General features: G+C 30.9%; 1 protein-coding gene across 1 annotated transcript; it reads left to right on the top strand.

The window, feature by feature from the left end:
• Positions 1-84: 84 nt before the first annotated feature.
• LOC114753569 (NADPH:adrenodoxin oxidoreductase, mitochondrial-like) lies at positions 85-2,869 on the top strand. The gene is made up of 3 exons (XM_028942257.1): positions 85-220; positions 1,736-1,887; positions 2,322-2,869. The coding sequence occupies exons 1-3, from the start codon at positions 85-87 to the stop codon at positions 2,553-2,555; spliced, it is 522 nt and encodes a 173-aa protein (XP_028798090.1). The 3' UTR covers positions 2,556-2,869.
• The last annotated feature ends 13,070 nt before the right edge of the window (positions 2,870-15,939 follow it).

A 15,939-nucleotide genomic window follows, 5' to 3' on the forward strand; every position in this document is an offset into this window, starting at 1 on the left:
TGAAGAAGGTAAAGTTCTAGTTATTGATTGTGATATTAGGATGGATGAGAGGGCTACTTTTACAAGCTCTTTAATGAGGGAAGCATGTTTGACTTGGGCTTGGAGGACTTGTTAATTGACGAAGAGGAATGGAATTTGGTTTTTTACCGTAGGATCCGCATCGGAAAGGTTAAGGCAACTCTTAAGAAAATGGACAATGGCAAAGCTATTGGACCTAACAGTATTCCTATCGAAGTTTGAAAATGTGTAGGCGAGGAGAGTGAATTGTGGCTAACCAAGCGTTTTAATGAAATTTTACACTCCAAGATTATGTTGGATGAATAGAGGAAAAACACTTTGGTTCCTATTTACAAGAGTAAAAGAATTCAAACTATGTAAGCTACAGAGGAAAAACACTTCCATTTCTGAGAACCAATTTGGATTTATGCTGGGGAGATTCACGACAGAAGGGAGTTATTTACTAAAAGGGTTAATGGAAAGGTATAGAAGTAAAGGAAGGGATTTACATTTTTTTTATTGACTTGAAATAGCTTATGATCATGTGTCAAGAGAAAAATTTGGAAAGCTTTGGAGAAGAAAGGTGTTTGGGTTGCTTACATCAAAGCCTTACGGGATATTTACGAGGGGTTAACTACAAGTATAATAAAGCCTGGAGGTGAAACAAAAGACTTCCCTATCAAGATTGGCTACACCAGGGACCTTCTTTGAGCCCTTACTTGTTTAATCATGTTCTAGATGTTCTAACTAGGCTTATTCAAGAAGAAATCCCTAGGTGCATGCTTTTCGTTGATGACATAGTTTTCGTGATTGAATCAAGAGAAGAGATTAACTCTAGATTAGAGCTATGGGGAAGTACCTTGGAGTCAAAAGGTTTTTGTTTGAGTAGGAGCAAAACAGAATATATGCATTGTAATTTTGGGAGAGGCAAGTTAGTGGTGATTTGGAGGTTAAAATGGGAGATCAAATCATTTCTCAAGTGTCAAAGTTCAAATATCTGGGATCCATCATACATGAAGATGTTGAAATTGATGGAGACAGTTTCTCATAGAATACAAGCAAGGTGGTTAAAGTGGAGGAGGGCTGTTGGAGTTATTTGCGATAAAAAGGTATCTGATAAGCTTAAAGAAAAATTCTATCAGACTGCTATAGGATTAGCTGTTATATGGTAGTGGATGTTGGGCTCTAAAAGAAAAACAAGAGCATAAAGTTAGGATGGCAGAAATGATGATATTGAGATGGATGTGTGGTCATATAAGAAAAGATAAGATTCAAAATGCAAATATAAGAGTAAGAGTACTTGTGGCACCTATCAAAGAGAAAATGGTTGAATATTGTTTGAGGTGTTTTGGACATGTATAGAGAAGGCTATTGGAGGTGCCGGTGAGAAAAGTAAATCAGACAGTTTGGAGCCTTTTAAAAAAGGCAAAAGAAGACCGAGGAGCACACTCAATGAGGTCATTGAATGAGACTTTCGTTAACAATCTATCAAAATATTTGATAGTTGATAGATGACAATAGTGTCATGCGATTTATGTAGTCAACCCCAACTAGAGGGATAAGGCTTGTTGTTGTTGGACTTGTTAGAATATTAACTAGCTAAAATATATAACTTATAATCTGACTTGAGAGGAGTTATGTGGATCAATGATGGAGTTCTCAATTCCAAATCCCTTTTTTATTTTCATGTTCTGTGTATTTCTATTCCCCTTTCTCTCATCAATATGTGGTTGCTAATTTTCAGGTATAGTTCCCAATAACGAAGGTCGAGTGCTGAGTGATGCTTCAGGGGATTCTACATTACTTGAGGAGGGTTTGTATGTTTGTGGTTGGCTGAAGAGAGGGCCAACTGGAATTATTGCCACAAACCTTTACTGTGCTGAAGAAACTGTAAGCTTGCTTCTATATTCATGTTGTTCTTAGGAAGCTTACTACTTGACAGTGGTATAGATGATTGCAAAACCTGCCATACTAGGGCTTATAAGTTCCTAGGGAGTTTGCAAACAGCTAAACATGAAATTTTTGCTTGAGAAGTGTTAAAGATTTGAGTCTGAAATACTGTGGGTGATTGGCATTCGAAGTAGTTAGATTCTTAACTATTTTTCCATTGCCTGATGTTAATAGTACTAGAAATATAATTATATGATACATGCATGCCAAGTTATATTGTAAAATGAGCTACTAAATCCATAAAGCCTTCATCCCCCCCCCGGGGGGTGGAAGGGCATAGTAGCTCTGTCCCAAGCAAGTTGCTTTACTTTCATATGGAATATGGATCTGTGTGATTGTTAGTTTTGTATTTTGGCTGACAATCAACATGACAGGTGTCAAGCATATCAGAAGACCTTAATAAAGGAGTTTTGGTACCATCGTCGATCTTGCCAAAACAAGGCAGAGACGGTCTTCGCCAGCTCCTACATGATAGAAATGTAAGAATAGTTTCATTCAGTGATTGGGAGAAGATAGACACTGAAGAAAAGAGGCGTGGAATTACAGTAAACAAACCTAGGGAAAAACTAGCCACGTGGGAAGAACTGCTGAAAACTGCCTCAGGATGAACCAGTTCTTCCATATGATACTTCAAGATTAGCTTGGTATATGCAGCATACCTACAAAAAAATTGAAAATAATTGAAAAAGAACTACCAAAATGTAGATTAGCGTATTTGTTCTCTTCATCTTTAGAGCAACATTCTTTTCTCTTCCTTTTCAATTTTTGAAAATAGTTTTGTTAATTCTACATTGTTAGATCCTCTCCTGTGAGGCATGAATGGTTGGCTGCAATACAAATTACAAATGCAAAATACTGTTGAGCAATGACATTATCCAAGTCGCATGCTTTGAGAGTTTTAAGACACTATTATTGTTCCTTACCTCAGGTGTTTCTATTTACTCTTACAAATATTGAGATTCTATTGTTATTTCTTGAGATCCACTGGCTTGGGTTTCATAACATATCTTCTAATTAATTTTGATAAATATGCCATGCTTCCGTCATAAGCACTGCTTCTAATTTTAAGGGGATTTTTGAGCTATGCATACTTTTTGAATAGGAAAGAAAGCTTAGTTAAGATGCTATTCATGTTGTCTGATTGAGATGACCAGGTGAAGTGGAGGACAATAAGTTGAATGTTGATGAAATGAAGGAGTCCATATACTATGAACCATTCTAGAAAGAAATAGGTTGCTGGATTCCTCTAGTGGTCCGTTATATGGCTTTGATGAATGAAATTGACCCCTGTCCATTCAGACCTTTCTAGTGTTTCACTTTTTGTCTGTTCAGTAATATAGATATTGGAGTTGTAATCTGACTCAATTTGTGAGGCCTAAATCGTCCTTCTGCAAGTTCAGAGGGAAAAAAATTGGTAAGACAAATTTTCCTTGAGCCAATCATCGTTCGGAGGAAAAACATCTCAGGGAATGTGGACTTTCTTGTTTCAACTGCTGCTCTCGAAATTTCGTTTAGATTACGTTCGATTCGCAAAATCTTTTGGCTGAAAAAGAAAAGGGAATATGACAGGAAGTAACTATTGGGTCCCTAGATAACAAAGTAATAAAAACAAACGAATATTTCTGAATAATGATGATAAGAGAGTAATAGACAAATTATGCATGAAAAGTTGCCTCAATATATCAATGTGGTCATTTCCCCTTCCCCCAACCATCAAAAACATTTTTAATCGGTACAATTATGATTGGGTCAAGTGAAAAGAACTTGATATTTCTTAAATAAAGTTGTGGGTTTAAATTTTTCGAATGAAAAGGAAAAGAAAATCACTTTGAGAAGGTAACGTTTATTTGTTGTATTAGATTAGTCTTTTAGTATCATCTAATGGTATTATTATTTTTTTTGGTGAAAAAAGACACCTCTTGATCAGCCAATAATTATAGTATAGGCGTGCCAATTCCATGTTAAAAAAATCACGTCACTTCTTCATGTGGGGAATACGCACTTGTTTTTGTCTAAATAGATATCACTTTCCAGTTGAGATAGTTCTTCCTAAACATGCATTTCAGTTAACAAGTAATTTTTTTTGAATTGGAAGAGCAGGCACTAATAATCTAAGATTACAAGTAAGATTGAACCCGTAACCTCTCATTCATATAAAAGTTTTCATGTTATTAGACTATAAAACCGTTAGTCAATATATATCCTCCTTTATACTCTTTCACTCATTAAGGGACCTGTTCACTTGATGCTCGTAGAACACAAGTTAGTTTCACTTTTAGATCTGAAGTTTCAGTCCTTGCATTGCTACTTGATCATATTGCATACTTGAATAGATAAGATCTTGATGGATGTGTTAGCTTCATCATTATATCAATGAATATTATTTGTTATCCAGAAAGTCAAATCCCACCATGCAGATGCCAAATTAAAGCTTTCTTCTATCTTCAAGGGACTACTCAAGTCTTCCACTGCAGAATACTCTTAGTGTGGCTTTCACTCTATCATCAAGAACTTGAAATTCTGATCCTTCCGATAGCTCAACTTGTCACATCACCATGTCATTCACTGCATGCGTCTGAATTATTCCTTTTGTAATCTTCACCCAAATGATTGCTAAATATAGTCGGTCATAAACATGACTTCCTTTTTGGGCAAAAAGAATTGTAAGTGTCCTCTTTAGTCTTCATAGATAGTCAAAATTGTAATCAAGTCTTCTGCAGAACAGAAGAGTCGGAGTTCCCTGCCATTTAGTTTCCCTAGGGAAAATGGCATTTCATTGTCACAGCTTATGAGAAATCAATCATGCAAGAACAAAATGAAACAATTGGTGTGTTTATTAACATTTAAGACTATCAGAAGGGCTATTAAGGAGTAAAAGGTGAATTGTTTTTCCTGGGGTATTTTTGGACTTTGTTTGGATTATATTTGTTTCCCAAGTTGAGGGAACGTTTGATAATGTGTGTTTTCTGGCCCCAAACGCGCAACACTATCAAATATGCTTTTAAAGATATGCTTCTTTACTTATATTTTCAAGATTTTTATGCTTAGAGTATTCGTCTGAGAGTGAAATTCATATCAGCATAAAGAAGTGAGATCAATTGCTGAGACCCCTTAAATAAAGAGAAAGATAATGCAATACACTTTCCTTATATTCTCTTTAGTAGTAAATGTAAGAGTTAGTTAGGAGGTTTGCTTTGATTTTAATATAAGATTCTAACCCACTTTATCTCTTATATTATATTTGTTATTTTTTTCCAAACCACCTTGATTAGTACTCCCTCTAAGGCAATAATGAAACGCAAGAATAACTCAAATATATACAACCATGTATTTTAGATTCATCAGAGAACATTTTTTTCTGAATAAATATCTAATTTATCTAATTTTTTTAATCTATAAAAATTAGTTAAGTATTTACGTTATAAATCTTTTGTCCGCCACTATTCATGGAACCAAAGTTTCTTCTCTGAGTTCATCATTCATTTTCAATGAAGTTCAGAGTTAAGAAAATACTTTCTTTTGTTCTTTTTCTGAAGTTTGGAATTATGATAATTTTTTTTTTGGGTGAAGAATTATGATAATTAATTGCATTCAGTGTCTATGGTGTTCATTTATTAATTATGTAGGTTTAGGCTGTTGTTCTTGGGACATCTTTAATTGGTTCCACAAAATTATTGAACAGTTAAAGTTATGATTGTCACATGTCTCTGTGTCTGAAGTCTGAACTAAAGCATTGGTAAAAGCTGAAACTCTGCAAAATACATAAGTGGATCCTGTTCAGACTTGCAGTGCCTCAAATTTTGTCTGGTATGACTATAGTACCCTGCACTGACCAATAATTAAAGCAAAATAATCGGAACCAAGAGAAGTAATCCCATTTCATAAAACAAATAAACTGCAATTTAGGTTCTTGCCCAGTGTGTAATTGTGATACTAGAAAGGAGAAGAACCTTGTTTCGTTACTTCCTGCGAAGGAGGATGCCTGTATTCTGATGCTTACACGTTTAAAATACTAATATCATCAGTCACTGTTCCTGAAAGAAATGAAAAGCATCTTATTATTTGGTGTCAGGTATGTACAATCTGATGAATTATTGTGGTGATACATCAGTTTGAAGTTAAATCATCGTACATATGCAGGCCCCCTTTGGAGTGCCAATAATTCATGTTTGATGCAATGCAAGTTGGAATACATTAAACCTTGCAGGCTTTTTATTTCTTTGTGTTTTTTTGGTATTTATTTAGTCTTTTTTATATATAAAAAAGGTGTTTTTGAAGCATCCCCACTTCATATCTTTCTCTGCTTCATGACAAGTTTGAAACTGAACCCTTTTCTTTAGCTGGGAAAGTTGGATGAGACCCTTTACTGTGGTAAAAGCTACCACTCACAAAAGAAAAATGAAAACAAGCCTTTGTTTAGCAATGTGGTAATAATGTGTGACTTTAAATCTTCTTTTTGAGACCTTTTTGGTCATGAAATAATAAATTCAGAATGAGACTTATATCTTCAGAAACTTCTAGTGTTGATGTTTTTTCCCCCTCTCAGAGACTTCTTCATCTTCCACCCCCCTCTCTCTATCTCGCACGCGCCTATGAATCATTAGCAAAATGAATTAGCTGAACTAAATAAAGCTTATTCCCAGTCGTGAGTGATCAATTTCCACCAGAAGTTTTGATCTGTAAGAAGTTGAATAGATCAAGTCAATCATATAAAAGGACATAATTTCAGCTATACTTTTATTTTTGTCATGGCTTGATATATAATTATAACTAGTAGTCTTCTAGCAGTTGTTAAGAAATGATTTATTACAAAATAAGAATGCTAGTCCTCCCTCCGGTCCTAAATGCAGAAGCTGGAAAGTTTGTTGTGATTATAAATATAAATAATTGTATTGATTGCATATATTAAAAGGGGTTTTCATCAATTATAATATTTTTCAATGCAATGACTAAAGAGAATATTTTAGAGAAAACAATATATATTTGTTATAAATAACTAATTTGACTAACTTTTATTTAACTTGTACAATTAACACTTGGGAGGAGTATTTCATTTATGGATTATTTTTCACTTATACTCTTCTTTTTACTTTAGAACCCGACCTTCAATGGAAGTATCTTCTATATAGGTGATGATGAGATTTTCATAATAATAATATGAGATGTTAGTGAGCCAAAAGAATATGATTATGATTTCTGATTCAGATCACTGCTACTCCCTTGAAAGAAAAAACAAACCAAAGACCAACACAATTAAAAAGCAAGGATGTGATATTTGATTATTGACAATAATGGAGAGGAAAGATGGTTCACTCTACCTACCTAACTGTAATTAAGCTTGATTTCATGGCTAAAAACAGATGGCCTCTGTTCTTGTGTTGATCACTTGTGTCGTCACCACACTAGAATAAATCTCATGCATTGTTAAAAACATTTATACAGAATATTTACAGATTATTCTTTCAAACATGTCAATCCATAATCTCATAGAGCATGAGCATGTTTTTACTAACTGCTTAATCTTCGTTGGTATGAGTAAAATAAAGCTATGCATACTATCCAAAGAAAAAGAGCTATGCACAGGAAAAAAAATTATAGGGGAAATTATTATGAGTAGGTTTCAAGAAAGGAGTGCGGTAATAAAAAATTCAGTGGCATAAATCTATTATCGTTTCTATACTAAAATTTGTCATTGCATGTTGCTCATTTGTTGTGAGACTTTTTGGTAATTAAATTATGAGATCTCATAGTGATTTTCCTAAGAAATTATTCTAGGGTGGGTGAGTTAGGTTTTAAGGCATATTGAGGAGATATACTCTTCCGATCCTAAATATAAGACCTACTTTATAGTGTAAATTATATTACAAAGTACATCTTATATTTAGAACCGGAGGAGTATTTCATGACTGACTCGAAAAATACTTAATAAAGTACTGACATATAATTTACTAATCAAGCTACCTTTGTTAACCAATGCAATCAAGAAAATTCTCCCTCACTACTTCTATAATTTTGAACCCACTAGAAATCTAAACTAAAATAAATTTGAGTTAAAAAAAATTGTAATTTATGTCCCTTTAACCCTGCCTCCATGGCACTATAGAGTCAAAATACACCTCAGACTCAAAAATTGTTTCTAAATGTATTTGTATATTTTTCACCCATAAAATTTTTTCTTTTCTTTTGGAAATAATGTCGATATCATTACTCAAAAAGAATAACATCAATACCTTGGCAAGAGCAAAGACAAGACCAATGTTTTTACATTAACATGCAGATTTGAATTCACAGTTTTGTGAAGTGTAATTATAACCTTACCAACTGGAGCAATCTTATTGGCCAGTATAAATGAAAACATATCACAATTATGCATGCAAGAGTTATTTATTTATTTATTACAATGATGAAAGTCTTTTTTTTTTTTTTGGACTCAATACAATGATGAAAGTCTAGAAAAGTTAAGATCAAGGGTTCAGTGAGGGACATGACATGTTTTGTATCTCTTCAAAAGTAGTTATAAAGAGAGACCGATAGAGTATTACCCAATAATACTCAATCGAGACTCTTATGAGAAATGGGTGGTGTTTTTACCAGCCAAACTAATATTTAGTACTCTTCTATAAATATTAAAAAAATCAATTAAATTAGTTTTTTTATAATAAATGTGTATTGAATTAGTTTTTTATAATAAATGTGTACTGATTTTTTTAAGATGCCCCATTTAATTGTTACTTGCATTGGTGGAAACCTTTTTTAATATATACAATCAACAATAGTTTTAAAAAATTTATAAATTTAGGAGATAAAGTGCATTGAGAAGTTAAATTTAAAATTAAATTAAATAAAAATTTCTAATTGAGTTCGATATTTAGAATCAAAGAAAATATAAGCAAGAATTTATGTGAGAGCAATATATAGACGTAATGTAAAGAAGTTATATGTGTGTGTGTGAAATGGTAGGGACGAAAATGAGATAATAAAAGGGGAGTGGGTCAGAAGTGGAGAGGAGGATGGCATTATTCAAAGAAGAGAATGATAAATAGCAAAATGAGGAGGAAGGAGGAGAGATGAGTCCCACTTGATGTTTAATCAAAATCAAGAAATGGGGCCTTTAAGATTCATGTTGTCTCCTTCCACTTCCCACACACAAAGTCTTTCCTTTGATCATGACTCCCATTTCACATGTTCTCCTCCTACTTCTCCTTCTCCTCTTGTCACTAATCTCTCAATTACCCACTTTCTTCAAATCTAATGCACAATGATGTTTCCCTCATCCTGTTTATAAATCACTTTTAACATAACTCATCCGAAACAGGAAGAATTTTAAACCTTATTAATTTTGTTTTGAAATTTAATAACTTTTCAACTTTACATTTATTTAACGTATATTTACACTTCCTGAAAAAAGAGTAACAGTTTACAAAAGATAAATTAGCACTTATATAATAAATTAATGGGGTGACTTATATTAAAAACAAAAAAAATACTCTCTCTATCTTATAAATATGATCAAAAGAGTATTTGATATTGAATGTTAAATAGTTGAATATAAAAGAAACAAAACACTTCATCTAACTCTAAATAATAGGAGTTATTATTTTTGTTTTAAATATAAAACCTCAATTCACTTTGTCTTTTCAATTTATAATAATTTTCTCCTAAACTATCCCATATTGACTGTACTTATGTAAAAGAAGTCTTTGTTAATGGGGATATGTAGCTTCCAATGCAAAGATTAAAGGGAATATTTTAAAAAAATCGTTACCCTTTTCTTTTTATGAATAGCTAATTTAACAATATATATTTTTTTAATATTTATAAATTAGTTATTTAACTCTACCCTTTTCATGTTACCAAACAACCTTTGATAGGATCTATTTTTCATTTTATAGAGCATTAAGGTAGAATAATGTGAAGTGTAATTAACATTACTGTGCCTAAAATACCTATTGCATTTAGGGTAGGTCATAATGAAAGTCTATTTTGCATTAATTTAAGGGCATGATTAGAAAGTTAACAAGATTTATAAGAACATTAATTACCTTTAATTGTCTTTTTTAGTTTGTGCTCTGTGAGGTGATTAAAAAGAACCAAAAAGGTGTATGCTGAAACAACGGTAACAATAAGGATGGATTTGTTGGCCCCAAAAAAAAAACAACAAGGATGGATTTAAATGTGAGAAGATAAGGAAGCGTGGGTGAGTGATGAAGATGTCAAAAAACCTATAATTATCCTCTTTAATCATTCTCTTTTGTCTCCACTCCTCCTGCTTCACACTCAAGCTGCTGCTGTATGACATTGGCTTCTCTTTTTATTTCTTAATAATGCTGTGGATCATCAAGATTTATCATTCATTCTTTAATTTTTAATTTAGACAATCTAGCTATAAACATATATATATATATATATATATATATATTCTGTCGCAAGCATGCATACACACACATATCCCATCATTCAAAATATATAAAGTGGAGTTCAAAGTTTTGATTTCCTCTGAGATCTTTTTTTTTTTTCCCATGTCTTCTATATTAATGTTTCTTTTTTTTTTTTGATAATGTTATTGAGGTGTTGATTACTGTTTTTAAGATTATCCCTATACTAAGTCTTAACCATTTTTTCTTAATATCGATGATGCAGTTAGAAGTACCTCACAATAACTTAAGAGGGGACAAATTTAACATGAAGTATTCGATAATGCGTACTTAACACCATAATGTTCACTTGGGTGCAAAAATGCCCATGAAAATTCTAAAAAGATACAATAATGCCATGATCATTTATTTAAACAAACGCTTGTTATTTTTTAAAACCAAGCCCCTTTAATTTATGTTTTAAAAGTTATTGGACATTTGCTTAAACTAATAGTTGTGATATTTTTCTACAATTTTGGAATCTTCATTAGCATTTCAAGTAAACATTATGGTGCTAGATGTGCATTTGTATGAATACTCTGGGAGTAGATTGCAACTCAACCATATTTTTAAATTTTGATGAGACTGAGAGTTAGTTATTTATCCTTTGCATTGAAGAGAGTAGAAGTAATAATTATTATTGTTATTAATATCTCGTTAATTCATAATACCAATGAAATTAAGTAGAAGAACTTAATGAATGGGATCTAAAATTGAGGTGTATCTCGTGTATGTTCATGCTCTCTAAATCTCTAAAAGGGAATCTGAGATTTTGCTTATGAGAGTTGATTTGCAGGAAATCTGAAATTTGGATCATGTTTTAATCGCCCAATTTATTTATGGATAAAAAGAATGAAGGAATAATGTAAGAGATTAGGAAGGAATTGAAAAGGGAAAAGGTTAAGATGATGAATTGATAATCCAATTGCAATATTCCACGCACAAATGGATGCATATGCTTTCATTTTAGCATTCAACTAAGCCTCCAACATTAATTTTTTGAATCTTCACGTAGTGCGCACCTTATAGCCCTCATTCTTATCTCATTATAATTTTTTACTTATTTGCATGGTTATCTAGAATTTCAACAGATGGACAAGTTATACCGAGTCATACAGCTTTTAAAATTAGACGCGTGCATTTTGGTTTTTCATAAATATTAATAGAACACACAAAATTTAGGTAGAATAATATTATTTTTAAATTATAAATATACTTGCTCCGATTCTAAATGTAAAAACCAGATAACTAATTTATAAATAAATATTAAAAAAATTAGTTAAATTAATTATTTATAAAAAATATGTCTTAGTTTTCTAAGATACCCTCTTCAACCATCTACAACGAGAACTAACCCCTAATAAAAAATTCTCTTTAATATATGCAGTTAGCATGAATAGTTTAAGCAAATATTATAGGTTTGAGAAATACAATAAATTGAGATTTTAGATTTAGAAAAACAAACCCGCAGTCATCTTTTTCATTTAAAATTGAATATATTCGCATAACTTTCTTTTCAAAATTTTTGCAAATATGAAAACTCGGCTAGCTTTGTATTTTTCTTCTTCTTTTGAACTCATTATTGCGTAACTACAAGTAATTAGGATTTTTTTTTATCCCCATACACTTTACAAATATTGGAAGAAATAGAGTTAAAATGATAAACTTGTCATTTAAATAAATTTCATATATATATATATATACTCAATTAATATTTATATTTAGTTTATGATAATTTGTACTACAATACATCTCATCCTTTATAATACTCTTTATATTATGTGGGTTACCTATCTCAAAGGTGAGTTTTATACGTTATTTGTTTTGTAATTCCTTAATTAATATTTGATGTTCAAATGTTGGACATAAAATATTAAATATTTTTCTATTCTAATTTTTTTCTATTAAAAAGATTTAAACCCTCAATTTTAGTTAAGAAATTTCATTGGTAAAAATAAAAACTTAACTAATTTGAGTGGATTAAGAAAAGAAGTTATATTAGTTATTTATAAAAAATATTTGTTACTTGTCCTAAAATACCGTCTTAAATCATTTGAATTGAAACTACCATTTGATACAAACTCTTTTAACATAAATAATCAATATGATTAGTTTGAATAAATAATTAAGAAGAATAAAATGAATTGAAGTATTATATTTATAACTAAATTTAATCGTGAAAGTAGTATTCAAATTGCATTTGAGTCCAACAAAAAAAAAAGTATTCAAATTGCATTAAGTAAAGAACCAGCGTCATCAATAATATATCAGACGGCTGAGAGTTACAATTATTAGACTCACATCAAAATGCGATTCCCTGACTAACACACACAACACACATTTTATTATATTCTTTTGAGGACCCCACACGAAGGATGTGGATCCTTTATTAGGTTCTCTTGTTCAATTTTAGAATGATGCTCCATTCACACCCTGCGTTTTTCTTTTGTATTGCTAGAGATAGAGCAATTTATACATTACATATTGTTATTTTGTAATTACGTTTCTTTAATTTCTTCCTTCTCGTTTTAAAATCTCAGATCACAAGTTAACCTAGTCAGTAGAGAGCCTCTTTAATTTATAAATCATATCTTTCACTTGTGGAGGTCCTATTTTAAACTTATAAACCATATTTTTCCTATTTGTGAGTATCCAACTTCTAATTAGAATTCTTCATGTGACTCTTAATATAAAAGTTAGTTGACTAATTTGAATAGATTAAGAAAATTAGCTAAGTTAGTTATTTTTAATAAATATATATTGTCTTTCTTAAAATATTCTTACTAATAATATGTATTAGCTAGAATTACTATTTGATGAAATATTTAACATGTCCAATTACTATAATGACTATCTTAAAAAAAGAAGAAGATAACTATGAGGGATAAAATGAACGAGACTCTTATTTTTAGGACAAAATTGAATGTCAAACTAGCTTTCATGTTAAATATAAGAGTTAATATGAATGTTATAAATACAAATTTAAAAAGTGTTTAAACTATTGAATGAAAAATGCCTTTGAACTCTTAAACGTGACTTCCATGGGGAGGCTTTCTATACGAGACTCGTAACATTGCAAATAATTTTGTGATTGGAAATAATTATTCAGAGATGATCATCTCTCCCTTTTAACGATGAGCTATTTTGGCCTATTAGTATTGTTGCATGCAATTTTCTGAGGGAGAATCCAAACATTTCAGAAATCAGTCAGAAAGAACCAGATTAGGGTTCTTGCACAAAAACATCGATTTCAGAGTTGAGTCCCTTTCAGCACAGAAAAGATTTCTTTGTTTTCTTTTTAATATTTTGTTTGGTTTTGCCTATCGGTCAATTTTATCAAACTGCAGTTCTGTTTCTCTTCTCTCCCATTCCCCCTCTCCGATTAGAAATTTCTTTTTTGTTTTCCGGCATTTTTTTTCTGAGAGTCCAAACAGCAGATAAGCCAAGAAAATCTTGCGCATTTTTATGGGGCGCTTGGAAATCCGAGAATGTTTGGCCCTACGAGAGACTCTGTTCGGCTCATCTTTTTTGGGGATTCCCCGATCGTCCTTCTGTTGCTGCTCCCTTCAATTAGTACTTCCCTTCTCTTTCGTCCAAACGCTGCCTCTGTCCTGCGCATCAATGAGCACATTCTATCAGCTGACCAAACAAAAAACAAAACGGAACTAAGAAAACATAAGGAATACATATAGATGAATAATAATAAGGGAAAATGACACGTAAAAAAGCTTGAAAATATGAAATGTTAATTTGAAAAGCTAAGAAAATATAATGACAGAGAGGGAAGTCTTTCCCAAATTGAAATTTTGTAATTAAGTGAAATAACAAAAATACTCTGTCCTTTTTTTTTTGTAAAAAAAACTCAGCTCCTCACCGGTGGCCGACAGCGGCTGGTGCGTTGGTTGCCGATAGATTTTTTTTTCATGGGAGAATATTGCAAGAAGTGGTGGGAGTGGGATTGGATTCCACAACCTTTTGGCCATTTGGGCCAACAAAAAAGCAGATGATCATTAGACCATCAAAGACGACTTCTTAATCTTATAATGCAAACAAAAATATAAGTTGACTCTTTTACTGTAACTCTAACCCGTGACAACAGTTTACCTGAAGATGACAAGTCTTAATTGAGAAATAATAAGTCTAAATTTGATATTAACAAAACAACTTTTCCTAAGTCGTTGACCACCGATGAGGGGTTGAGTTTTAAAAAAAAAAAAAGACAGAGCATTTTTGTCATTTCACTGAATTTCAAAATTCTAATTTGGGAAGGACTTTTCTCTCTGTTATTACATTTCGTTAGCTTCCCAAATTGGAATTTCAGATATTCCACCTTCTTTATCTATCATTTTTCCTACTAATAATAATAATAATAATAATAATAATAATAATAATAATAATAATAATAATAATAATAATTTGGAAAAATTTGGGATAAATATGGTTGAAAATTTAATTGTCAAATGGGATTTAAGAATTTTGTGTAACTTAACTTCCATTGTGCAACTTAATTTCATTTATATGCAATTTATCTTCCGATGTACAATAATCTTCTTTTATGTGATGTGCAACTCAATTTCTCTTTGTGCAAATAAAATTTTCTTATGTGTAAGTTATTTTCCCTATGTGCAAACTAATTTTTTATATCTAAATAATGTTTTGTGCAAACTATTTTTTCTTTGTATAACTTAATTTCCTTTGTGTGCAACTAATCTTTCCTTATAAAATTAATTATCCTAGGTTCTATTTGCCAATTAAATTTTCAACAAGAGATTTATCCTCAGTTTTCCTAAAAATCTTATACTATAAAATATAACTTTTTTCTGTAATTAAAACTTTTAGTCATTAAGACCTTTACAATAATTTCAAATTTTAAATATTTTTGCATTAAATTATTTCAATTTATAATCTTGAGATATGATTTTTACTAGTTATAAAGAGCATCCATGATTAAGTCACTGGCGGGAAATCCCAGTTTATTTTATTAACGATTGATTTTCATTTTAATTTAAAATTTAATTTAAATTATAATAACATATTAATTTACAGTCTGCGCAAATGTTTATACAAAAAATAAAATTTATAGTTCACACGATATTATATTTGAGAAATTTAAGTTTAAATAGGATGAAATGTAACAAAATTCACTAGAAAAAAGAAGAAGAAATGCAGCAAAATTATTACTAACTATATATGAGCCAATATTTTGAGAAATGAGTTATACCATATAAGTAATAACTTACAGAATAGCAACAGTTACTATAGATTCTACATTACATATTGATATTGGTTTTTTATTATAATTGAAATCTATATTTTTAATAATTAAAAAATAAATTGAAGGAAAATATGATGGGATCAAGTGGATTTTTTTCTCAGATAAATAAGTATTTGGGACAAAAAAAGTCAAAAAAAATAATAAAAAAAATCTTACAACAATGACTGTTAAATTTTAAAATTTTAAATCAGTATTGATTACTATACTCATAAAGAAAATAACTATACTTGAAAAATAAATGACAACATATTTTCATAATAATTTTTTATTTCAAATTTTAAAATTCAACAGCCAAATTTTGTC

The sequence above is a fragment of the Neltuma alba genome, unplaced genomic scaffold (genome assembly GCF_004799145.2).
Source record: "Neltuma alba isolate B1F8T4 unplaced genomic scaffold, ASM479914v2 tig00008000_pilon, whole genome shotgun sequence".
Taxonomy (NCBI): domain Eukaryota; kingdom Viridiplantae; phylum Streptophyta; class Magnoliopsida; order Fabales; family Fabaceae; genus Neltuma; species Neltuma alba.